Here is a 25,992-nt window from a genome sequence, read left to right on the forward strand (position 1 = left end):
GAAACTAGCCTGCTGAGGGGATAGATTGCTCAAGATATAAGGGTGGTACAAATTTTTTAGTTGGAGCAAAGGAACCTCAGAACCAGACAGTTGTTCCTGACAGGTTCAGCACGCTGTCCCTGAAGAGACAAATCTCTCTATTACCTGTCTGCTCAGTGTTTATGACAGAAATGTAACTAAGCACTAGAGCTGATAGTTGTAAAGGAAGTGTACATGTAAACAAAACTGTAAGCTAAGCCATTACACTTGTAAGAAACTCACAGTTTCATGCAGCTTTTTAATTCCCATTTGCAGCTCTTTCTTCTGGTTAGCAAACCTCTCAGTCTCTTCTCTAATGACCTGACATACAACAGATATATTTTTGAAAATAAAAAATAACCCAGGAAACGACTGAAGTGATCTAAAGGAACATTATCTGTACAGAAAACAAAACTCAGAAGGGATTAATAACTGAAATAGACATAAGCTTAATTCAATAGGTTGATTCTTAGAACTGCTAAAAAGAAAAATGATTGTACACCCAGTTCACACTGTAAACTGGTTATACAGAAACAGAGCTTAAAATAAGGAAAGAAAGAAAGTCACTCCTGAGATCACACAGAAAGCAATGATATTTCATCTTATCATTGAGCCCCAGAAGCTGGAGAATATATACAGCTCTGGTTCATAACAAAAAGAACCTGCTACCACCCATAATTCATATTTCTGAGGAAAAAAATTATCTATGCTAACATTAATATAGCAATTTCCAGACTCACAAAGCACTAAATCCCCTCTCTGCACACTATTAGATCTTTGATGAACTTTTACTCTTAAAAAACTTTGGTTCCACATCATACTCACCTCAACCTTAACCTGAAACAAACCTCAGGGGGTTTGCAATTAATGTCATATTGTTGACTATTGATTTATCAGTGCTGTAGAATTTTTTATTCTGGCCCTTGGGAAGAAGCACCTGCTTGGTTTCTGGTAATAATCTTCTGTGTAACTTCTTGACATTTAGAAGAAAAACATCTTTACAAGTTTCTAAAGGAAGCCGATTTCTCTGGCAATTTCTTTTTTTTTTCATTTACTCCTTGTGTAGAAGTGGCCTTTTGGCCTTTAGAGCTCCTATTGTGCTCAGTACCTGCTCTGGTGTGTTTATAACGTTGACCCTAACTTTTCTAAAGGTCTAGATGGCAACGCCTTAAAGGGAGGCCCAAATGTCAGAAGAGCTTTAGAAAGTAGATTACTTTACAGCACATAATTCAAATCACTACTGACTCTTGAAAACTCCTGTTTTGATTATTACTTGTTCTATCGAAGTACCTTCTTCATTTTCTGATCTATCCACGTCATTTCATTGGTATTGGCTGAATATGAACTGGTGACGTTTCCGTCTTCCTCTGTCACCTCTACATTGGAAGATTTAAGCGATGCATCCTGAAATTAAGGATATAAACATCCATCTCAGGTACTTAGAGAGAATAAGAGAGAGACCAAAATAAAATAAAAATTGGACTCGCATTAGAAGCACCACCACGTCATTAAAGAGAATGTTACAATATTTTTACTCCCTAACCAGGCTCCAGATTTGGTCCAGAAAACCCTTGCTGTTATGCAAAGCCTTTTGACTCAAATGGCCTGACATTACTAACTTCTGTAATTGCTGCTTTGCTTGATTTCAACAGGAAAACAAACAACACACAATGTATAGCAGTAATATCACACTGGAAATGACAAATAATTTCACATGAGGAGAAATTGACTTTCACAGAGTTTTCTGTGGCTGAAGAAACCATGTGAAACTGAAGCTGTGAATGCCATCTTCCCATAACTATTCCATTTCCTTGTTTATACTATTCTACAAATTAAGAATTAAGCATATTCAGCCTATCCTTGGGAGTATTTTGCTACTTCTGCAAAAGGATCAGAGTTTGTTTGGAGGACAGTTTTTATCATGTGCAATTTTAGGATAATGATCAAACCTTCCCCCCGCTTCCCTAAAAATAAAAAAAACACCCCACCTTAAATTTCCCTTCTGGAAGTGATTCTGCTGTGGATTCTGGGTCAAAATGCCGTTCTGCCATGGATTGTAAAACAGTATTTTCATTTGAAGTGGACTTGTTCAGTATAGCAAGAAGAGATCGCCAGTGAAGATCAGCTTCCTCAGCTTCAGTATTCTTTATCTTCCTAGTAAATAGAAAATAAATTGATGTATTTTTATGTCTTATAATAAAGGACAAATTATTAAATATTCCATATAACAAAATTACTAAGTTGTTCAAAAATGCCTATTCAATATTTTTACATATGATTTAATATTGTTTGAGTTCTAGCATTCATAATTAAGTGAAGTTTCTTCAGAATTAGAAATTCTGAAAGATTCATTACCCAGAGTAGAAATACCACTCTGGTGGACCCATCTTCCATTTATGCATCTGCCTGAACATTTGTTATACCACAGAAAAGCTGTAGTTTCACGTGTCCCTCACTCCTAATGTTTGCTAAGAGCTCTCTATGGGCACAGTTCAATTCCCTCCCATTAAATCTGTAATGTCCCCTAATCACTGAAATAAAATGGTATCTCATGAGATTATATGGCTTAGATCCTCAGACACCCCATTCCAGATGGTTTATTTGAGAGTGATAAGCAGCTTATTATGGGTAATGCTTATCAGAAGACACTCCTTTATCTTGTATTGCAACCGCACCCAAAGTCCAAGACATTCTCCACAACACTGGTGGGAAGCTTTAAATGAGCTAGGGAAGCTACCTCTAATGATGAGAGGAGTGACTTCATCTAATTCTTAACCTTACTTTGAGACTAATAAAAAGTCTAGAATCACAAATAGATGCAAAATTTGTCTGTCAGGATACAAAAATTCACACCATCAATATTATACATACTTCCATTTCAGGCACACCAGGGCACCATCATTTTTCCCAATAACAAGGATAAATTTGCTATCCAGAGAAAATACCGTGGATCTGATTCCTCCTCCTTGATATGAGTGACAATGCATACGAGCGAGTATATCCTAGAAAAGTCACAGAAGCAGTATGAGTAAATATGTTTTTGTAACAGGGTATGTCTATAAACTATGCTTCTGTATTTTCTTACAGAAGTCAATCCAAAATGTCAACACGAAGTATATAAAAGCCTAGGATTTATGATTTTGTGATTTTTGACTACAGATGGGACAAGTTTCTAGAATACTAACTTTGCAGGTGATGATAACGAAAAGTAGTAAAATTATCTACCCCAAGATTTGCTGGAGAAGAAAGTAAGTAGTTTGTATAATCATCAGTTATAAAAACAATTGTACTATATAATGTTATGACAGTTCATGTTCAACGTAAATTTTTCTGGAACACTTTATATTCAAGCAAAGAAAAGCTTCCAGTGAAAGAAAGTAGCTTGCACACCTCTTTCTCGCGTACACCAAACAAAGCCTGTACCTGGATGCCTACCTACCATAGTAGGAGTGTGATAGACGAACAAAACACCATCGTTCGCTGCTGATGCCAGCCACCGGCCGTTGGGTGATAAACAGAGGATCCCCGATCCAAACTGATTGCTACGAATCCTCTTCTCTGATAAAAATACTGATGGGTCTTCCGATATAGTCTGCCGAACAAAGAAAACGTTAGCAGCAGTTCAGATTATGGAGATGTCTATGCCATTTTGAGAAGGCTGATGGCAGTTTTGTGGGTTATCACATGTGGTGATTTACAATCCAAACACTTGGATTTCTGAGCTCAGGAAGCAGTAACATTGCTACGATGATTTGCTTCTCATCTCTTCAAAAGGGTCTGTGTGTTTTTATGTGCCTGGGCCCAGAGTTGTCAAGGAGGAATGCCCACCTTTGGAATTCACCTTCTTCCTTGACCTGACTCAAACTGGGGGAGACCTATGAGCTACAGAGAGGTCCAGTTCATCAGCAGGCAATGACAGTGACCACTACTTCATTTCAGGCAGGGCTGAGCTGGGTTTGCAGTTGTGTCTTAGAGTCATGGGCTCACATGGGCTCAGTGCTTTTAAGAGCTGGATACTCCAGTTACTCAGCAGACTGCACAAAAGCACAGCTCCAACACAGAAGCTACACATGAAGTGCCTGCAAGCTGTACAAGTTTTAAGAAGCAACATTTGGCTTTCTCTGTAATCAAACAAGAAGATTGCTTTTGCCAGATTTCTGAGCAGGTGGTAGGATACTAAAAGTTGATGTTTATGGATGGAGTAGATATTTTGAGTGCAGAGATGACTTTTTATGATAATATCCTGCTATATTAACTTCAGCTACAGCCTTTGTTTGATGGTATTTAACCATCACCCAAAATAAAGCAGCTTCAGAAAATTACCTTTTCAGTGAGATGATATTTACAGATGAAAAGTCCAGAGGTACAGTAACCATACACAATATTATCCTTCAATCTGACTGCTGAGCTCAAAGGGCAATCCAGATCATAACGCTCCTGTTTAATGGCACTAGCATCAAACATTCCTTGGTCATTAACATACTCATCATTATCTAGAAGCGTGAAAAAAGAAACAGGGAGGAAAAGGCATCATTACCACTAATGCAGGTGCTTCACCCATCAAGTAATTAAGAAAATCAGTCTCAGCAAGGAGTGAGCATTATGTGAGTTTTCAAGGAGACTAGGAATTAAGACACCTAGGTTTGACACTTACTCTGGGGGTCGTGCCAATCTAGCACACTGCAGTGAAGCAGAGAGACAGCTCTAAAGAAGTCCTAGAAACGGTTTAACCACAGTGATGTAATTGTTTGCATACCCTGATTTACCCTGCTCTGCTGTGCCTTAGTTAAATTTATGCATTTAAGACCTCTCATGACAACTGAATTAGTTTTCCACCTGTTTCCAGAAAGTGCCCCGAACTGATCATTCCAAGAATATCAGTTTTCCAGAAGGTGAATGGAAGTTTGCCTTTCTTAGGCGTCCTTAACCCCCCCCCCTCTTTTCCTCATAGTGACACTTTTCTCATAGAAAGTTTCTTTAACATTTCCTATTGGGACACAAGGTAATATTTTTTAAACACAGTAGACTTTTTCCTTGGTGCTTTTACACAGAAAAGCTATAACAAAGACAGGGAATCACTATTTTTTTAGATAGATCAACCTTTAATATTTTCCTTCTGAGCTATTACATACCTATAATAATTCTTTGAAGAGGCTGGTGGGATTGATTCCCCTTTGAACACCCGATATGCTAGTCTGCAAAAGGGTGATGCCTAGAACAAGGTCTCTGTGACTGGCTTCGGGCATTGCCCACTCAATAGTAATAATAACAGCAATAACAACCACCACCAGTAGAAGTAGTTGTTAAGCGATGGCTTTGTGAATCTGCAAATGAATTACTTCTTCCTTCCTTGGCCTTCCCTTAAAAGATCACATTTTGCAATGATTGAGCTGACTATAAAGCCTACCGAATGCTGTATGAGAAATGATGTCCCAGGAGAATGTACAGAGGAGATGAAGAAAGAGATTAAGATTTGTGTTAATGGATGGCAATAATATGATCTTCCCTTAGAAAAATATCACAGAATATATATTCTTACCTGTTGTGAGTTCTGAAGGTAGATAAAAAACTTCCAGTCTTGCTCTCTGGCCCGCTCCCACATTAAGAAGTGCCGCCACTTCAACTAAGTCCTTGTTGAAGTCAGAAACTACAGAGAGATCCAGCACTTCATCTGCTAAGGCTGAAGCAGGTAGGGAACATCAATGCAAATTGTTACTGAATCACGGTAACGTTTTTGCCGAGTTATCACATCAAACAAAGAGACCCATGTTCAGGACACATCTCAGCTCAACCACACAGTTTGGAACTTGCATGAAAATATCAGACAAGCCACAACCTGGTTTTGGAAAGTGCGGCACGCACACAACTTCAGCTAGAGGCATCCAGCACTGAGAGTGCTAAGTGTTACTATGACATTAAACATTCAAATATGACTTTACATCCAGCTTGAACTGTAGCAATTTTGAGGTTCTCTGCTGATAACCACCACTTAAAGTTATGATGAAGGTCTATACTTATAGATGCGATCTGTAAGTATAACGTTAGTGGAATTGAGAGGCTGCAAAAACAAATACACAAATTTCTGAAGAATTATTCTGTGACTTAAAATTCCATCATTTTCATTCTTTAGCATCCAGCAGCAAAGCTGACAGTTCCAGCAGTCCTCACGTTAAAGATGTCCGGGGCAGGCAATTGCACCCAGCTATCATGACCTATGGATTTTTACTCTAAATTCTCTCAAGATGAGCCACAAAAGTCTTAAGTTCTTTGCCACTACTATTCCTTTTGTGCTGGAGTTGTGATCAGCTGGTTAGCTAATCCATTCTCTTCCCTCTGACTGACCTGCTCCTTTGCTAACTAAAACTAAATAAAAAAAAAAAAAAGCAAGTACACCTAAAATACAGTAAATAGTGAAAACACAGTGTAGTTAATGCTGTAACATTTATTACCTACATATCCAAGAACTTGGAATAATTTTGAAGGCCGGGCATCTAGAATAAAGATATGTCCTTCTGCAGCCCTAGTGATGAGGAACCGGCCACTCTGGTCATAACTAGGTGAAAAAAAAATCCAAATAGAAAACAGCTCAATAAAAAGAGTCAAATAATTCCACTCCAATAACTCTGCTGACTTCACTGAGGGCATAAACGCAACTGAAATTTCAGCTTCTAGGTTTACAGGATTAGGGTCTGATATAAAGTGCAGTTATGAGTGCAATTTCTAATTGTGTGGGTGGTCAATCTAAAGCTAACGATGCTCCATAGCAGTCTGTTAACAACTTCAGCAAATCTTTAATGAAGTTTATGTTTTTAAAAATAAAACGGCTATACAGATTTTGATATTATTTTTAATAGACATGGCTCTGTTTATATTGATTTGACCTTGAATGAGTTGCTTTCCGTATCTATTTTTAATGTTTTATCTTAGGTAGCTGTGGAAAGTGATCACATCTGAGTCTCCAAATAACAGGCAGACTAATATTAAAGTTTAACTGTTCAATATCCATTTTATTTTTTAAAAAGTAGAAGTAAAATACTCTCAGATTTTTCAATAATGGAAAAAAGCAACCAACCAAACAAAAAAAGCCTTTTACATCACTAGAGCTTATTACAGGAGGACTGGTAAATTCCAGAACAGTGAGCAAATGAATAATTAACAATGGTAATAAAAATCCACCGTATAAAAAGGGATGACCAAAAGGCTTATACTTAATTTCACAAAAACTTAAATTTACTTCTAGTGAGAAATGGCCCTCTAAAGTTGGATACATGGAATTGTGCATAATTATTGCACACAGTGATCTGCCAGAAAGGATCTTATACATGAGTATTTTCAGTGCTCAGTTAAACCTTCTTGAAATACAGGTTTATTATATTTCTCTCATATAAATCCTGCCACTACCTCTCTTGCAAGCAATTCAGAATATGTTGGAAAATAATTGAAACCATCAAAATATTTTACTTTGTTATTTTTGGAATCAAAGCTTGAACAGTTTTTTTGTTCAACTAACAGCGTTACTCAAGAAACAGATTGACAATATTACTGCCCCTGCTGCTTCATACTTACTGCAAAGACAACACTGGAAATTTGGAAAGAAAAATTCTGTGAACAACCCGTGGAGCTTCAGCTTTGGTAACATCAAGAAAATAAGATTTGACCTCTTATGGTCCCAACAGCAACGCTGCTGGAGGAGGGACAGCAAGCCATAGCTGTTGCCTAGTTGAGAAACAAAATATGATTAACAGTTCCATACCTTTTTTTACAACTATTCTGTATGTTAGTATGCGACTTCTTTTACTATTTAGAAGTCCCTAAAATTTGAAGAAGAAACCTCAAATGGTTCAGCTAAAAAACTTGTTTTTAACAAAGTATTTTAGAGACGTCTTGGCTTTTTTCCCTATGCTCTGTATCTACATATCAAAAGCCAATTCTGCACTCCTCAGAAAAAAATCATTATATCCACATTTAAAGTGAAATAAGTCCCACCTCAATGAAACAGTGAGTGCATTGTTATGTGTACAGCTCTCACAGAAAGGGATGAGTCTCTTACTGTGTCAGATTTCAGGGTTTGAATGCATCTTAAATCAGGACAAAGCATTAACAGTTTTAAATACTTTTATCAACTCAGTTTCAAGAGCCTGGTCATTCAAGGCATTTAGTTTTTACAGACTCAAAACTTTTCCATTCAGTTCTGACACTCATTAAAAATAAATATTTCATCAAATATTATAAAAATTTAGATTGTTATTTACAAATATGTGCTTAAAGACACATCACTACAACAACCCAAACCATTCAATGATTCTATGACATGAGGTTGACATGTTGCCTCTGCTTTATGGCCCAGTTCAATAGATGATTAGTTCAAGTAAACGTAATATTTTTAAATCTCTTTCATGGGTTGTACAGAGACACTACTGATCTTTCCTCACCACAGGTTGATCCAAATCTGTGGAATATTATGCTATGAATTAAGAAATACTAAAGAAAACTTCAAGCATCAGTCACTAAATGAGCTCCTGGTTGCGTGTACCTGAATATCAAGGTTGAGCTTGCTGAGGCAAGTTCCATCTTCCAGGAACCAAACTTGTACTTCACCTGAAATTGTTACAGACTATTGAACAGAGAAAAAAACATAGTCAAAAGAGAGTGGAATAACCAAATAGTCTGGAAATGACTAGTGATCTTTTATAGAATATAAATTCAAATAGTGTCTGAGCAGAGCAGATCAAGGATTACTAGTTTTGCTTGAAATTACCTTGAATTCCCTTTAAGTCCAGTTGCTGCAAGGTACGCCTACCTACGGAAAATGTGTAATCATTTCTGTGAATTGATGCAAATACAGGAATGTTTTTTAAGCAGAATGAGACAATCTAGGGCAAAACATGTAAGCTTGATCAATATTAGCACTCCCACCATTCAGCCTGCAATAGAAAACCTGCTTATCATTTTGTTTGCACAGGAAAGGGCTTAAGGTGACATCTGGTTTTCTCACATGAAAAATTATGTGTATCATGTTTTTGAGGCCTTCTTATAACCAGGAAATTTTATAATTCCACAGTGAAGTGTGGCTAGAGATCAATCAACCCTCACATCACTCATTCAGACTCAGGTAAAATTTGTCATTCCCATGTTATTGACAAACAAACAGATTATCAGCAAAACTAATTGATTCACACCCCAGAATTTCAGGGCTGGCTACTTGAAGAATTCATGGCCTTGAGATGAAACAGAGTTGCAGGAATCCAAGACACAGGAGGAAAGCAAGGAATATTTCAGAATGAACAGATCCATGAGTAATGCCTCGTTGTCCCTGGACCTGGGACAAAGGCATCTCTCAGGCTGTTCCAGTTTGTGCTGGAGGCTGAAAAGATCAGCAGGGATTCCTTGTTCCGACATCTGTTCTCTGAATTGAATCAACCTTTTGCTCAGCTGTGTTCCTGACCACTAGTGAGACAGCAAATAAACAGCAGAACCATACAACATTTTAGCAGCCTGCGAATTATCCACCCTGCATTCCAGGGCAAGTTCTGACCCTTCTATAGGCCATACCTGAATTAATGCCATTTAATTCCTTAATGAGAAGGTTTTCCACAACTGTAACAAACACCAGAACAGTCACGATCTCTGCAAGGCTTTTGATTTTGTGTCTTACCAACGTTTTGGTCATCTGAAAAGAGCCACAATTATATATAAGGAAGAAAATAATTTCTTACCACACAGTACTTGTCCCCTGGAGTAAGAAAATCAGCTGTCAGGAAACAACTACTGCATGTGTCCAGGAGTTTGACAGCTTCTCCACTGTGGGCAGGTTTGTAAGCATAGATTGTCCCCTGACAAACAGAGAGAGATAATCCATCCCTGGGCTATGAGACTTCTCATTAAAAGCTGTCAAAGACTTCAAGAAAAAATACTCATCTTCCTGAGCTCTTTAAAGTTTCATACTCTACTCTAAATTGAGGTAAAAAGTGCCCAGTAGAATTCAACTGAATTTAGTAAATTATATAAATTTACACTAGCTGAAAATCAGGATGGTTCATTTGAGAGTGATCCAGCTAGTCACGTTTCCAAGTTTTGTTTCTCATAACTGCTTTAATTTAAAACCACCCTATTTCGTATTGCTCCAGAAACCAATCAATATTCTAAAGCAACATAAAACACAAATAATAAATCTTAAGCTTCAAAAGATGTTTTTATCTAAAGACCTCAAAACCTTTTAGAAACAATTCATAACTAATGTAGACATAGATTTTAGAACTTCTCTACGCATTTTACAAAAGGAGAGTGAAATCAGAGACAAAGTGTGACCAAAGTTACCCCCACAAAAAAACCCAAACAAACCACATTTAAATGCCAATTTAAATTATTAAAGGTCTGGAAAACCAGGGATAATTTGAGGATTTGGGACTCTTGTGTAAGATTTCTGGACATCAGGCTGGTCAAAGAAGGATCTTTGACTGGGTGGCCAGACAAATTCAGATAGATGCACAGAACAAGTCTCCCGCATAGCCACAGTAGGTCTGATGTACCCAAGGCCCAAGATTTCATTGCAAACACAAGATGGGCTAAGTTTACCTCTGGTATAATTTGTTGACTTGTGTGATTACATTACAGACATTTCATACTGGCAGTGCCAGCATGCACATACAGAATAAAAGGAACGTGCCATTATATAATGCCGTTATCTCAAATGCTATACCTGGTCAGTGACAAGCAGAAGCACAGCGTAATCAGGTGAGAATATGAGGCTGGATATGGGTTTTAAGATATCAACGCAGATTTTCGTCTCATACTGCAGATCTTTGATGTGATAAAAGAATAAAACGCCCCCCTGTGCAGAAAAGTACAAATCCACATCAGGTCAAGGTCAATTATCCCAGCCTGAAGGTCAATTAACCCACCCACTCTGGCAAACTGAACTGGCAAAACCTTCTGAAATTCTCTGGAGCAAGTGTGTTTAACTGTATCCCATTGCTAATGGTCTCATCTGCCTTCATGACGTTTAAATCCAGATGACTCTTATCCTGCATAACGCATTTTTTGAAAAATCAAGGTGTTTTTTAATACAAGTCTTACTAACAGTCCATGTTTGATAACAGACTCTCTCATTAGTAAACACTTGAGATTCCACATTGTTTCTTTTGTGACAGTATAGGGATTTGTCCCTCTCTTAAGCAGCACTGTATAATGTAATCATCATTTTGGATTAAATATTGAGTGAGATTCAGCACAAAACAATTTGGTGGTTCTCTTGGTCATTTTTTTCTCCTCTCCTATTTTTTGTCCATCCTTCTTTCCTGTTCCTCTAGAACTCTCTTTGCCTTTTGTTAAAAATAGTATTGTCCTCTTTGGTTCCTTCTTTGACTTAAAAAATGGAATCTCTTCCCTCCCTGCTCCTTTCTGAGTTCTTGTCTCAAGTTCTAACAAAGAAGATATATGACAAAACCAGAGAGGACCTCCACTTTTTTTCTGACTTCTGTCTTTGCAGTGAGCTCTGCAAATACACTCCATTTGAATGCTTTTTGATTTTCACACAATAAGTTACAAGCATAAAGGATGCCTTACATTTCCAGCTGCATACAGTCCCCCGTTACAAAATGCCATGGCAAATAAAACTGATTGTTGTGGATCCTCTGGTTTGCCACCTGAAAGCACAAAGGCAACAAGAAACATCAAGTTTAATTCATTGCAACCATGTGTCCCAACTTCAAATCTGAGATGATTTACTACTTGTGAGTAAAAAGGCTCAACGGGCTATATATTCTTTGGACTTTGTGCTGTGATGATGAAGGACAAGGCTGGTACACATAATTTAAAGTGACAGTACTACTGTGGTCTGATGAATTAGAAATTAATTTGAGAAATCAAAACTTGTCCCAATGTCTGGCAACCTTCACTGTGGAAGTATTTTTTTTCCCTAATTTCTACTCAGAATTTCCATTGATGCAAACTGTGCCCTTTTCCTGTCAGGTTCCATCCTGTCTGTAACCTTTCATGAGTAGCTGAAGCAACAGTAAAATCCCCCATTTCCTTTCCACTGGGCTGAAGAGAGTTCTCACAGCCCATCTTTGTATGACACACGCAGACTCTGCAATAATCTTTGTGGCCCTGTGCTGAACTTTGTCCACTACGTGAATGCCTTTTTTGTATTGTGGAGCCCAAAACAAAACATTTGAAACAAACCCTAAATCCTAACTCAACTAAATCACAAGTGATTGCAGTTCTAAACAAAGTTACTAAAACTAAGCAGTAGAGAACCCATTCTAGCATCACTTATTCCAATTTAAACTAGAATGAACAGAAATTATTTCCCTGCCACTGTTTTTCCAGAGGCTATTCATTTGGCTGTCTACTAGCACAAAAGCTATTAATCATTTCTCCTGTAAACATATAAAAGGTTGCCATTGATGTGTCTTACAGAGGTCAGTGTGAGCTGAGTTTTTCTAACCAGTGGCTTCCTGCTGTACTCACATATTATTACTCCCAGACATCATTGATGCTGGCTAAAAATCAATTAGCTTGATTTGAACATGGAAATACCTTTCTTTTTCTGCGCTCCTCGAACATATGACACGATGTCTGACACTTTACACACGTATTCTGCACAAAAGAAAACAATATATAACGTCAACCTTGTTTATATGTCAGTATTGCAATAAAAGTCAGTTATAGCCCAGTCTACTGAACAAAAGGTGAAGTTTGGTATATTGAATCAAAAATGTGCATTCTTCTCCAATATCCACCATCTCTGTCATTTATGCATCTGAGCTGGCACAGTCGTTACGTGGTTCAGCTTACAGCTATAAAAGGGAGATAGTCATACATGGACTGTGATCCAGATGCAGATTTATCTATCTTCTAGTGCTAAGTTCTGGTTTTGTTATTTCCATTCATAATTTTTTAATTAGATTTACTTACAAAGGAAAGTTTAGCCAGCCTGAAAATTGCCCAAGTGAAATGTTGTGGCTGCTTACGGTTCTGTTTGCAAAACCATAACAGGAGCTTGGCACGTGCTTCGAGTTGGACACACACGTAAGCATTCTGCTGAGCAGATACAGATTGCAGTACATCTTAAATTAAGCAGAAGCTTCAGTAAAATACGAATACAGACAGTGTTCTCACACAGATTTAGGACAGGACTCAAAGAATACACAAGTGGAGGAAAATCCCAAATGGCAAAAATTCTTATTGCCTTCTAACGAACTGGCAAACCATTTCTGGTCACGCCTCAGCTTTATATTTGTTTGTGATTTTCAGCTCTTGATATGGCAAACTTAAGAGTCTGATGGTTTCAAAAACAGAGGAATAGTGCTGGTTTGCTGATTTTTTTTTCAGAGCTGCCTTCCATTTCTGTGCTGACTATCAAAACTGGATAGAGATACAGAACTTTGGGAAAGTCAGGGATATTTACAGCAGCTTAAAAAAATAATGTATTACATGGCAAAAGAAGAAAACAAGATTATCATCAGCCTGTCCATTAACACTGATTCAGTGTTTATTAAACATTGCTATGCTGGTCTACAGAAGGATATTATCCAGTTCTAGTGATAGAAATAATAATTTTTCACGGAAAGGGTCATTGGGCACTGGCAGAGGCTGCCCAGGGAGGGGGTTGAGTCACCTTCCTTGGAGGGGTTTAAGGGACGGGTGGATGAGGTGCTGAGGGACATGGGTTAGTGATTGATGGGAATGGTTGGACTCAGTGATCTGGTGGGTCTTTTCCAACCTGGTGATTCTATGATTCTATGAAGTCAAAGACGTCTTCTGTTCACTTTCTGTGCTTCATATGTAATGCATTAATGCCTGATAATCTTTATAGACTTGTTTTGAATACAAAATAGTTCCTATAATTGCTGACCTTAAGGAATTCTATTAAGCAATATTACGTCAAATTTGGTTTCGTTTTTTAAAGATTCATCATGAGCTCATCTGTTCTAACATCATCTACCGTATCAGAGGAGGACAGTCCAATATTTCATGCAAAATAAAATGCATTACTGGTGCTTAACTAACAGTAAAAATACATATAGCTGGTATATTAATAGTTTATTGTTAACCTAGTAGGGCTGGTTAATAAGATCAGGACTGCTGTAACTATTGTTCATTTTATCAATTTTGATGTATTTAGAAGTTTTTCTTTTTTTTTTTTCCAAAAAAAAATGAAAGCAAATTGTTGGGTGCTAAAGAAACCCACCCAGAAGTTCTGAATGTTTATCCTACTAATAAAAGAAATATGTCTTTACAATTTCTGTAAGATATACAATAGCAGAACAGCAGAAAGCAAAAAAAGCTTTCACCTATCCTTTTTCCTCCCTACTTGAATAAAAGACACCACACAGCTATTTCTTACCAGGGAGAGGTTTTTGTTGAAGAACAGAAACACTGCCTCTCTCAGCATCAATTGCCATAACATATCCTTCCTTACAGCCCAAGTAAATCTCTGAGGTCGCAGTCCAGCAGTGGGCAGTAGGATGCACTGACGGCTTAGCAGAATCTCTTGGCTTCAGCAAAAAAAATAAACAAGTTCAATTAACGATTGACAAATATCTGTACAAGCAGTTACGTACATTTTACAGCAAAAAAAAAAAAAAAAGAGCACTCCCTCATAGAGCCTGAGCACCTGTATAACTTCAGTCCTATTTATTCAGTTAGTCCTTCACTGAGGGGAGTAATTTGAAAAACGAGAACATTCTCCAGAGAAGTCTGTCTGGAGACAGTGGTGGAGAACTCACCTCTCTCTCTAGAAGCTTGTCTGAATGATGAATTATATTTTCATTTTAAAATTACATATTTTAAAATTTGAATTTATCTGAATTTATTCTCCAGCGCTTGTGTCTGTTACAGGTTTGTCCCCTAGCTTGGAATCCATCCGGTACTTTCCCTACCCTTGCAACAATGCTGACCCACCATAACCAATATTTTAATGATAAAATTATGATAAAATTCAACACTCTGAGACCCCAGAAGTTTGTTGTGTTTTTTTTTTAATGTCAGAATAGCACTGGAAGCCCAAATTGAAATGGTTACCCACTATTATCTCACCCTGACAAATGTTTTTCAAATTACTTTTCAACATAGTCTTCCACTGCATAGACATTACTTGCACATGTGGTCTTGCATACTTGGCAGTACTAAAGCACACTTTGTTTGAATAGTTTAGCGTATCGTATAATCCAAATTACTCTGTAAAACAGCTCTGTCAACCTTTGTGTCATCTGCAAATTAGTTCCAGAAATATCCTTGCCACAGACTTTGCATGTGCCTTGAATTTCATTTCACTGAAATAAATCTCATAAATCTATCATTCTCAAATCAGGAAGAACAGAAATTCACCATCAAATGTTATTAAAGACAGTGATCTGCTCAAATACAATAGTAATAGGGGTCATATAAATACCACGATAGAAAGAAATAGATGGAACAGGGTTTGGGGAGGGGAAAAGGGGAAGAAAACACAAGAAAACCTTGTAAGAACATTTAAGAGAAGATCCAAAGCATGTGAGCAGAAGTGGTGAGGAACACTAGACAATAAGATGGATGAAAAAGAATGAAGAGTCTATAATTCTATAAAACAACACCTGCTGTCTCAATAAAGGTTCTATAAAAAGGAAATATAGGTGGACTTGGGATGAAAACATAGGACAGAGATTCATAAGCGCCTAGATGTTGCTAGTAAAATATGCCAAGGGCTGGCTACATGATTCTGCGTAAGAAGCCTACTCTCTATTTATGCTTACAAAGCATTTTGAATTTCTCAGCGGGGAAATGTTACAGAAATAAAGTATATTAATATTTACTTTATAAATCAAATAGGACTAACAGTAATAAATCTATAACAAATGGGGCTTTACATCACCCAGAAAAACATTTAATATAGGCATTTTTGCTGATTTTATGACTCTTGAAGATCACAAATCTTTGGGAAGGCTGCAACTGAGCTCCTGTGAATCAGGAGCTTTCTGTGTAAAGATGAGTTCTATAATATTCCTTTGTACCTGCTGCCATGACTGTCTTAACACATAAACTAAATAAAATATGGAAAACTGAGGATGAGATTGTGTAAATTCTAAACTAGGTTGCTTCCTGAACTGCGCATTAGTAAGGTGGTGTATAAAATTATAATAATGATGATGATGATAATGCTGTCTTTCTTTGAGCTTCTCTCCCTTTTAAGTAGCAACTCTTCAGAGAAAAAAAATCCATGATGGATCCTTGTAATGAAAAGTTTTATAAAAGGACAATTAAATAAAATTGGTACTGGATGCCAAGAGGACTCAAGTGGTTGTGTCATGGCAAAGCATATTCAGAAACCTCAGGTCCCAAATGTAAGAAATATTGTAACAAAACTAAATTAATCTAATGGAAGAAAGAATAAGATTGAAAGCTGTAGGATAGTTCCATTCCTTTCCCTCTGCTGCCCCGTTGTGGTTAACACTTTGGTAAATACCCAGCCACAGGGTCTTGTTCTAGAGCCTGGAATCCTAACACATTTCAAAGGAGCCAACGAGAGCATTGGCAGTGGTCTTGCTTTTCTTTCTTGCCTCTCACACATTCTTTAGGAGTTGGCTACAGCTTCTAAGGGCCATGGACTACAGGTTGAGGACAAATCCCTTAAATGACAATCTAAATAATTGGTCCTCCACTTTGGATGCTTACATCAATGGGGAAAACATTGATCTCAGGGGACACTAATAGTGGTGCCATTTAGGGTATTATAAAGGGAACAAGTCCCCCACACCACTGGTGGGTTATCACACTTCACTGCCAGGGCCACCCTGGGGTCTCGCCCCCAGAGGGTGGTCCTTGCTGTCCCTGAGATATGGGCAGGTTCGACTGGACCGCTGGTTGAGCCATAAAGTTGGTTGCTTGTCGGGGGGGCTGCAGGTTCAGGGGTGCTTCGCCCCATTCGGGGTTGGCATAGTTGGGCCGCCTGGTGTCCCAAGTGGGAGAGAGCCGTGCGCGGCCCAGGTGCCCTCTCCCCCTCCCGTTTCCCTGAGTTTTAGAGCTGCATTCCTTGGCAAAGTGCCCTTGCTTCCCGCAGACCCAACACGGTCCTCTGGGTCGATTCTGGCGCAGGGGGAATGCTGTTGGCAAGTCATGAAACCGAGGGCAGTTTGTTACAACGTGACCCACCTGGCCACATTTAGAGCATGCCATCACGTTGGCTATTGCAGTGCTAACGGCCATCTGGATTGGGGCTAGACGCTCTTCCCTCGCGACATGCTTGATCATGTCTGCGATACTCGACCCCACCGGCAATGACCGCAGAATTTCTTTGGTTGCCGAGTTGCACTGCTGACGCAAGCATTCTGCTACCACCGGGCCTTTTGCTTCCGCAGGCAGGCTCGAAGAGTCGACTGCTGCCTGGAGACGGTCCACGAATTGTGTGAAACTCTCACTTTCACTTTGTTTTATCGTGGACCATGGTGATGGCTTGGCGATGACTCTAGAAGCTGTGCGAATGGCTTCTCTGGCCGCACGGGTAGTTGCCATGACTTCATGGGCCCGCAGGCCCTGAGCTTGCGCCTGAGGGGTGATCATGGTTGGGTCTGTTCCCATGAGCCGCTGCAGGCTGGAGCCGTGCAGTGGGTGATCTGCCCCAGCTACTTGGGCCAGCTGCTTTACGCAGTTGTCCTCCCATTCTTGTTTGAACACAATCATCCCTGCCCCGTCCAATATTAATCTGCAAGCTTGTTTTATATCAAAGGGCAGCATGTCATCTCCACCGAAAACGCTGTCTATGAGGGTGGAGACCATGGCAGAATTAAGTCCTTTATCTGCAATTGCTTTAACAATTGCTTGTATGTCCTTAGGGTTTATTGGTGAGTGGACCCTCTGTCCCCCGTCTGTGACCCGAACCGGGAATGCTAGCTTGGCCGATGGGGCCCAATCGGCACATGCCATCTTTATTTTTCTCCAATCCGTGAGAGGGATTTGTCCCCCTCTCGGCTTTTCTTTAATTTGAGTGGGGATGCGTCGGCTTTTAACTCTATGCACCCCCACTTCCTCCTCCTCTGAGCTCGAGTCGGTTGTGACCCACCCGCCCGGACTAGCGTCCGAGCCGGAGTCAGAACTCGACTGACCGGTCACTTCCGGGCCCCGAGCTCCTTCTGTCGGGCCCCGGCCCCGCCCACCTCCCTTGCGGGTGGGGCCGCCCCCTCCCCGCGGCTCGCCCCGCCTGCTGCTCGGAGCAGACGGGCGCTGACTGGCTCTCCGCCCCTCGCGGGCACCACCCTTCTCTTTTATGTTCTCCTCCCCCTCACGCTCGCACGCGCCGTTCAATTCCAGCGCTACCTCCCTGTTCCCGCCGCGAGCGTTCTCACCCCGCCTTTCCCGCTCGGCGCCATCTTGGGCCGCATAAGGTGGCGGCCTTTCCGAGATTGCCTCGGGCTCCGCTTTTCCAGCGGCGCCCCCGGCCTCCCCGGCCAACCCGCCCCAGAAGGATTCCGCTCGTTTCTGTCCCTCCGTAAGCGGGCCGGGGTTTGAGGATTGAGGGGACGCATCCCCCTCTCGCAAACATTTAGATTCTGCATAATCATCACCACGTGGGGGGGGCAGAGTCCGCGGGGCCGGGGTGGAGAATATCCACCGGCTGGTCAATGACCCCAAGCTCTAAAAGTCTCGCAACGGCGAGAATAAAATCTTTAGGCTTACACTCTGTCTTATATAATTGCGATACGACCTTCACAAGGGCTTCCATCTTCCTTGCGGGTCCGGGAGCGTCCTCCCCGCCGGGCTGGTCCAGCCGCACCGGCCGTCGTTCACCCGATTCCAAGCGACTTCCCGATTCCCGGAGCTCCTTCCCGGCCCCCGGGTTTCGGCACCACCCCCGCCTTCGGGGGGCGTTGCCTCCGGAGGCGTGGCGACCTGGTTCAGTTTCCTGGATGGAAGCTTTAAGTTTCTTCAGTTCATCTTCCAGTGCCTGGAGAAGGGAAGGACAAGAGCAGCAATATCATATCTAGAAGAACAAAGAAGCTCAGATACTGTAGAATGAAAATATGGAATTGTATCCTTTAGCCAAAAGGTCCCAGAAATTATTTGTTTGGAAGGAGAGTGCTGCCAGGCTACCGAGTTATGTTGTCCAAATACGACTTCGAAGAATAAAAAGAGTTGTAAGCAAGCAATATTGTGACATTCTGAATTTTTTCAACTTTGTCAGTATGGTGGTGGACGGCAAATGGCGTTTATTGATACGTAACACAGCCTTATATAGCCTGGGCTTACGACCTCACTTCCGTCTGCTTACATCATGAACTAATACGCAATTGGCTACCCGGGAGGGGGTCCTACCTTTCCGTACATCGCGAGATCTTCCGACCGCCGGGCCTTAGCCACCCACAGTGACATCACAGGTTAAAACATATTTAAAAAGCAAAATTAAGTCAAAGCCGTAGCCATGAACTGAAGCAGCTGAAAATTCATAGTTTTCCTGCACTATTTTGCCTTCAAAATGTCTGCAGTTGCATATTGCAGACTAAGGATGTACAAGCACACCTCACCTGTTCTTCTATCAGTCTACAATTTCTTGCACCATTTGTTTTCTGTAATGAGTGATGTGGTTTATAAAATCAAAAGAGCAGAAATAAATCTCACGAGTTGAAATATAATGGGGATAAGACTAGGTATAAATTGTACAAAACGGACAAACAGGTATCTCTCAAACTGAAGTTATTTTTAAAGAAGTTACAGAAGAAATTGTTTGTGGAAAGAAAAGTTCAGAGAGAAAAGGCAGACATACAAGATCTTTTTCTCAGACAAGACCACGGTATTATACATCTACCTGGACTTTGATTACTAAAAGATAGGAAATGTTCTTAATCTCCATCTTTCTGCTTCTGCCTGAAGAGTTTCAAACTGTTCTTCCTGTTCCTCTACAAGATCCCGTAAGTGTTTCTGCTTCAAAATCTCCTGGTAGCGCTGCTTTGCAATCTCATTAGAAATGTGCTGTGTGTCTGCATAAAATGAAATATAAGGGTTAGCCTGTATTTGCAGATGATGTATAGTTTGTATTTATATGGCCCTGTCCTGGGGTTCTTCTAAGTTTTGTATAGAATAAGCAAGCATTTTAAAAGAGACTCACAGTTCGGCTGAAGAGTCTTTACAGTTCTGAATAAAGCAGAAAAATTCAAAAGGCACTGGAATGCTTCCTTTAGTTTCTGGCAAGTACCCACAGTTTTGAAAATCTTTTGCTACGGGAAAGATCTCTACAGTTTTACCAATGGTGAATACCCTTCACCTTACTTCCTCCATTCCCTTGAATGGGTGGAAAGAAGTGAAAGAATGATGCCCTGTTGCCTACTGAAGGTATTAATGACTATAAATAGTTTCAGCAATTTAGTCAATTAACTTTGGTTACAAGGGCATGCTCTTAAGTAAACATTGTGGTAGAAAAAGTACTACTAGTAGTGCACATAAAATAAGAAGTAGGTGCTCCTTGTCCCTTAGCTGATGCTGATGGAGAACAGGACCATCTGGCCTTGGCAATATCTTCTGAACGTTCTTTGCTTGTAACTTAAATTGTGACTCACCAGCTGCCTCAAAGATGTGCCTCCTTTCTGAGACAGAGACAAGCATTTCTTTCAGCTGCAGGCTGAGGTTGTAGTTTGCTTGCTCTTCTAAACTGATGCACTTTTCCAACTCTTTAATTCTTTTCTGACGTTTCTTCACGTTCTTCTTGTGCAGCTGTCCGTTCCCAAATGAATACAGAAAACATATGAGATTATACAAAAGACATACTTATGATGGAAACCTATAATCTTAATGACTTCCTTGTACCTCAGTAAACTTTGGCGTATTTGGATGTAACTAGTAGCACATTTTGGCTTTACTTTGTCTTTCACAAATATTTCAATATGCTTTGTAAAGTTCTGATTAAGGAGCTGACAAGAGGTCAGGGTAAGAGATATATTAAAGATAAAACTTGAAAGGCAAAGAGAGCAAAGAAAGTCAATGGAATGTGTGAGCTGAGAACATTCTCTTGGCTGCTCTGAGCTGCTGAAAAAAGGGTTGTTGTGCTGAAGCTGTCAGATGGGCTGTAAGGTGACAACACAAATATTGAAGCTTGAAGAGGATGAGGAGGCTGATGCCAGCTACAGCAACCTGGAGAAAATCCAGTGGAATCACTTAAAATCAAGGATAATCGTCATCTGAATATTGAAATAGATGAGAGAGCCAGCAAATCAGATTGTTGTGTCTGTGTTATTTTGAAAACAGAGGGGCAGTGGTATTATGAACAGGCTGGCACTCCTGGAGAGACACAGTAAGGAGTGAAGATTTGGAAGAATGCTTCATTAGAAATGGAAGAGTGACTTCTATAGGCAAAGCTGTGCAAAAAGTGTTAAGCAGATCTGCATTCGGATCAGGAAGGAAAGCATTTAATTCCGGTAACAAAGCAAGTAGATTTCTCTCCATAGGGTTGATCTATGCAGCAATCAATGAATGCAGACTGCTTCGAAAGACTCTAGAGAACTGCTGCTCTAGACAGCTCAGCACAAGCTGAAAAAACTACTGAAAGGCGATTATTAATGAATAAATACCTGGACAGGCCGGAGCAGTGGGCCTACGCAAACCTCATGAGGTTCTACAAGGCCAAGTGCAAGATCCTGCAGCTGGGCCGGGGCAATCCCTGATTTCAGTACAGGATGGGGGATGATGTGATTGAGAGATGCCCCGCAGAGAAGGACTCGGGGGTGCAGGTTGATGAGAAGCTTGACATGAGCCCATGGCAGAGGGGTTGGAACTGGATGATCTTTAAGATCCCTTCCAACCCAAACTATTCTATGATTCTGAGATATATATTCACCTGTGTGTGCTGTTCTGGCTATGCTCCAGCAGTCCTAGAGTTAGCTGAAGAGTCATTATGCCTGTATCAGTTGCAGTTATTTCTTACCAACACCTCTTGCTAATGAAGGAGAGGACTTGCATTTAAACTAAAAATGTGCCTCTCAGACGTGGTGGTTCTCTTAGGATTTACCTTATCCATGATGCCAAGACTCTGCTCCATCGCTGAAATCTGGTGGGTGATGTGGGTGTCGTAGTTCATCATACTTAGGAACTGAAGAATTAAAAGCAGAAAGAAGCCATCTCATTAAGCCTGTTTGTTCTTAACCATTTCATAATTTTGTAAAGACAATCATACATTGCAAAACTCAAAAAACTAGAAGTCTGCACATTGGAAAGTTTTACTAATGATCATAAATGGACATGGTAAATATATTCTTGGATGCTGTGTGACTACTAGACTGTAGAGCTGTTAAAAATAATGTTATCTATTATGTGTTAATGAAACCAAGACCAACCTAATTTGTTGTGAGTTGATCCAAAAACCTCAGCTACATTTTTGCTTATAAGGTAGTCTAACCTAACACAGCTGGAGGCCAAGGTGCTATACAGTCTGTGTTTAGACCAGAGAGGAAAGTGATTGTTTTCTTTTGAGTGGTCTCTCCGTAGTTCTGTTTTATTGTTCTTGTACCTGCATAGTAATTCAGGTTGCACAGAAGTTATTAAAGATGTGTTTCTTCAGCACACTGCTACTAAAATATCCCTTTATCGATTGACAAAGGATAAACAGCCTGTGTAACCCATAATGGGCAGTAAAAAGGTTTTTGTAGATGTAGATCTATCCTTTCAGGATACTGTCCCACCGAAGTGACATGTAAAATTTTGTGAACTGCTCTGGTCAGAAAAGGAGAAACAGGAAAGGCCCAGCAGACCTTCAGCACAAAACTGCTTTCACTCACTGCTTCACAAATAGTCCTTATTCCAGGTGGTCTCTGGGTTTTGTCCCACTCTGTCGCCGTTTATATAAGCCACCTTTCTTTCTATTCTTGTTGTTGGGGTCTCTGTTGCCTTGTCTTTCCTGCTAGCCCCACATTTCTACTCAGAGAGTGAAGTCAAGCCCCTCAAAGCATTCAAATTCTGATTAAACTGGTATTTGCCTTTGTTATGGGCAAGCCTAACTCTCTAAAGAGCAACAGTTCTGCTCATCAGTTAAAATGAAGTTTAAAAGCTAACACATAACAGCAACACTGGTGACTAATTTGCTACAAGAACTTTTCAGTGTGTTGTCACATCACCTCTTTGGAAGGCTGTTTTGTGGGTGGCAGTTACAGAAAGTCCCTTGGCTCTGATTCAGAAGTGAACAAGCAGTTTGGAGGGCAGCAAAATGAAGCCTGACTAAAACAGGTGTTTAGGATTTTCTTTTAATCTTTTGATTGAATTGCAATATCCTTACTTGCCCTCCAACATTCTTCATTTTCTCTGTGCTTTATAGCTCTCCCCACTGCAATATCCATAGCTTACCCATCCTCCAACAACTCTTACTCCAAACCTTTATGCCCCTCACCTTAGCACAACAAAACCATCAGCTTTCCTTGCAGTCCTCTATATCCCATACTGCAATATGCTCAGGCTTCCCCTACAAGCTGTCTTCATCCTCTCCTCTCCCACTGGTATCCTTGGCTCTTACCTTTTCCTACAGTTTTTGGCCTGCCAGCTGGGCTTGTTCAAAGCCCAGTGAGATACCAGATGGGAGCACCTCAGACCTTTCACTTTAAAGGAAGTTATAGTCTTTTATTTAAAGGATCTGTCTTCTGAGGCTGCAAAATCCTCATTCCTTAATCTCGGTGCCGATTTTGAAACAACGAGAGTCAGGGCTAATTTTGCCTTTGTTTACAGCTGAGCATACCAAACAGCCGCATCACTGATCACTCTCAAGAATAAAACTTTACTCTGAAAACTAAATTGTTGACTTAGTGGGCATCAGGTTTCTCCATAGGAGTAAGGGACTTAAGAGGTATAAATGATCTTACAGGTATAGCCAGCAAAATTTTCTGTGGTCAAAATATAAAGAAAGTAACTCACTAGCTGGCGGTCTTTTGAAATAGATAGCGTTGCTATATCCCGAGCCTTCTGTTCCAGATCTTCTATCTGCATTCTCATTTTCTTGTGCTCCCATTCCAGATGAAATATCACTTTAGAGAAGTCTTTACATTCCACCATGCTAGCAATCTTTTTTCTTCCTTGAGCCTGAAAAAATAGATTAATCTTCATTAACATATTTTGCAAATTATGGAATAATTATTTGCAACAAGTTGGACAAGCTTCCAAAGTTATAATTTTAGTAAGAAGAACGTGCTATACTGCAGTCTCTTTCTAGACTTTGCTCCAGATGGTTATCTTTTGTAGAATTTTTTCCCTTTTATGCTCTGTGCCACAGCCTTAGATCAGAGGAGGAGATGGAGAAAATTACAGCTAACCTCTCTCTCCACCTTTCTGTCTTTTGAACATGAAGGCATTTTAGCTCTACAGAATACAAATCAGCCCTCTATAAGGTATTCTGCAGACATTGCTGAAGGCTTTGTCCAGTAGCAGTTTTTGTACAGCTAGAATGCCTAAGAAAAGAACCTTTTAATGGGAGTATGAAGCACTGTTTTAAGTAGCATCACCATTTTCACCTTACATAAAAAAGTGTATTATTTTTTAAATCTTAATGTAAGCTACTGTTCAAATGCTTCTTAACTGTGCCTTTGCCTTGAGGGAATTTTCAGACTGGATTAGCATTTTCTGTTTAAAGCGTGTGTAAGTGATGGTGTGTCTAAAAACTGTTGCCATTTTATTGGTCTGAATTATATTGATCAAACATCAAGAAAGCAATCTATATTGCAATCTGTACATCGTGATAAGAGACATTACGGAATCCTTAATAGCTTCTTGATTACAATTGAGCCTCCTGGTGTGTAGTAATGAATTGAAACTAGATGTCAAACTGGAGAAAAAGCAGAGCCCCTGAAGGACAATACATTTGTTTAAAAAGCTTAGATTTCCTTCAGATAATGCAAATTACCATGATAGAGGAATTCAGTTCTTCAATAACACTCCTATTAATGAGAATGGCATCACTGTAGTCTGGGATCCCAGTACTTTCCAATTCCACCTGTCCTTGCTTTAGCAAAAATTGGACAGTCAAATTCCTTTGAAATTTCTTCTTCTCTTCCTGCACCCTATAATGGCAGAAAACAAGAAGTTAGTGATTTCAACAGGTTTGCATAAATCCTCCTATGATTCTCAGAATGTTTTTATTTATTACTGGTGAGAGGTATTTTCATGTAGGGGTTACTCTTTAAGAGCCTGTCTTGTACTTGCGCCCAAAGCGACTACAGAATTTGCAACTTATTTCCATACATGAAGTTTTCAACCACTGATTCAGTTTGACATACTCCAGCTCATGTTCTGAGAGAAGGTGTCTGTTACTGAACAGAAGTTTTAATAACAACTGAGAAGGATATGGAGAAGACTCCAGCCAGCACCCTTTTTCTTGTATAATTTATCCCCAGATTTAGAATTATAGAATCATAGAATAACCAGATTGGAAGAGACCCATCGGATCATCGAGTCCAACCATTCCCATCAATCACTAACCCATGTCCCTCAGTGCCTCGTCCACCCGTCCCTTAAACCCCTCCAGGGAAGGGGACTCAACCCCCTCCCTGGGCAGCCTCTGCCAGTGCCCAATGACCCTTTCTGTGAAAAATTTTGGTTTGGCCTGCTCACATGTGGTGCAATCGCACCTCATTTCAGAAATATTGTAGGTCTCTAGGATGGATCCTAGAGAAAAGAGTGTTGGAGAACACCACTGCATAATTTTGTATGTAACTTTCAGCTCTGTGTCGGTACAGTAGTAAAACATAGCAAAATATAGGAAAAGAAAAAAAAATACCATCTAAGTTCTTGGAAAACGCCTTCTAGTTCTGACTTAATCTTCTCATCGTCATCCATTCTTCTCTGGAGAAAGGCCTGCATCTCTGCCAGTGTTCGGTCTTTCTGTTTCACCTAAGCAAGCAATATTGTGACATTCTGAATTTTTTCAACTTTGTCAGTATGGCAGGGCAAGACTCTTCAAGAACAGAGAAGACAAGTTCTTAAGAAGACAAACATATGTATAAATACATAGCCTGGTATTTTGAGAATCTCAGC

At 40.0% G+C, this 25,992-nt stretch overlaps 2 protein-coding genes across 2 annotated transcripts in view; both read right to left on the minus strand.

The window, feature by feature from the left end:
* Positions 1 to 16,722, minus strand: part of LOC138733924 (cilia- and flagella-associated protein 43-like) — a 58,587-nt gene extending 41,865 nt beyond the window's left edge. The window contains 13 exon segments of the mRNA XM_069881442.1: positions 262 to 339; positions 1,309 to 1,422; positions 2,007 to 2,172; positions 2,890 to 3,020; positions 3,458 to 3,610; positions 4,342 to 4,511; positions 5,558 to 5,698; positions 7,772 to 7,829; positions 8,552 to 8,632; positions 11,584 to 11,663; positions 12,559 to 12,618; positions 14,369 to 14,519; positions 16,675 to 16,722. Of these exon segments, the coding sequence (XP_069737543.1) occupies positions 262 to 339; positions 1,309 to 1,422; positions 2,007 to 2,172; positions 2,890 to 3,020; positions 3,458 to 3,610; positions 4,342 to 4,511; positions 5,558 to 5,698; positions 7,772 to 7,829; positions 8,552 to 8,632; positions 11,584 to 11,663; positions 12,559 to 12,618; positions 14,369 to 14,519; positions 16,675 to 16,722 (1,431 nt within the window).
* Positions 16,723 to 19,049: 2,327 nt separating this feature from the next.
* Positions 19,050 to 25,992, minus strand: part of LOC138733925 (cilia- and flagella-associated protein 43-like) — a 34,978-nt gene continuing 28,035 nt past the window's right edge. Inside the window, 6 exon segments of the mRNA XM_069881443.1 lie at positions 19,050 to 19,970; positions 20,547 to 20,700; positions 21,992 to 22,072; positions 23,881 to 24,045; positions 24,863 to 25,019; positions 25,736 to 25,848. Of these exon segments, the coding sequence (XP_069737544.1) occupies positions 19,813 to 19,970; positions 20,547 to 20,700; positions 21,992 to 22,072; positions 23,881 to 24,045; positions 24,863 to 25,019; positions 25,736 to 25,848 (828 nt within the window). The 3' untranslated portion in view covers positions 19,050 to 19,812.

This window comes from Phaenicophaeus curvirostris, unplaced genomic scaffold, assembly GCF_032191515.1.
Source record: "Phaenicophaeus curvirostris isolate KB17595 unplaced genomic scaffold, BPBGC_Pcur_1.0 scaffold_46, whole genome shotgun sequence".
NCBI lineage: Eukaryota > Metazoa > Chordata > Aves > Cuculiformes > Cuculidae > Phaenicophaeus > Phaenicophaeus curvirostris.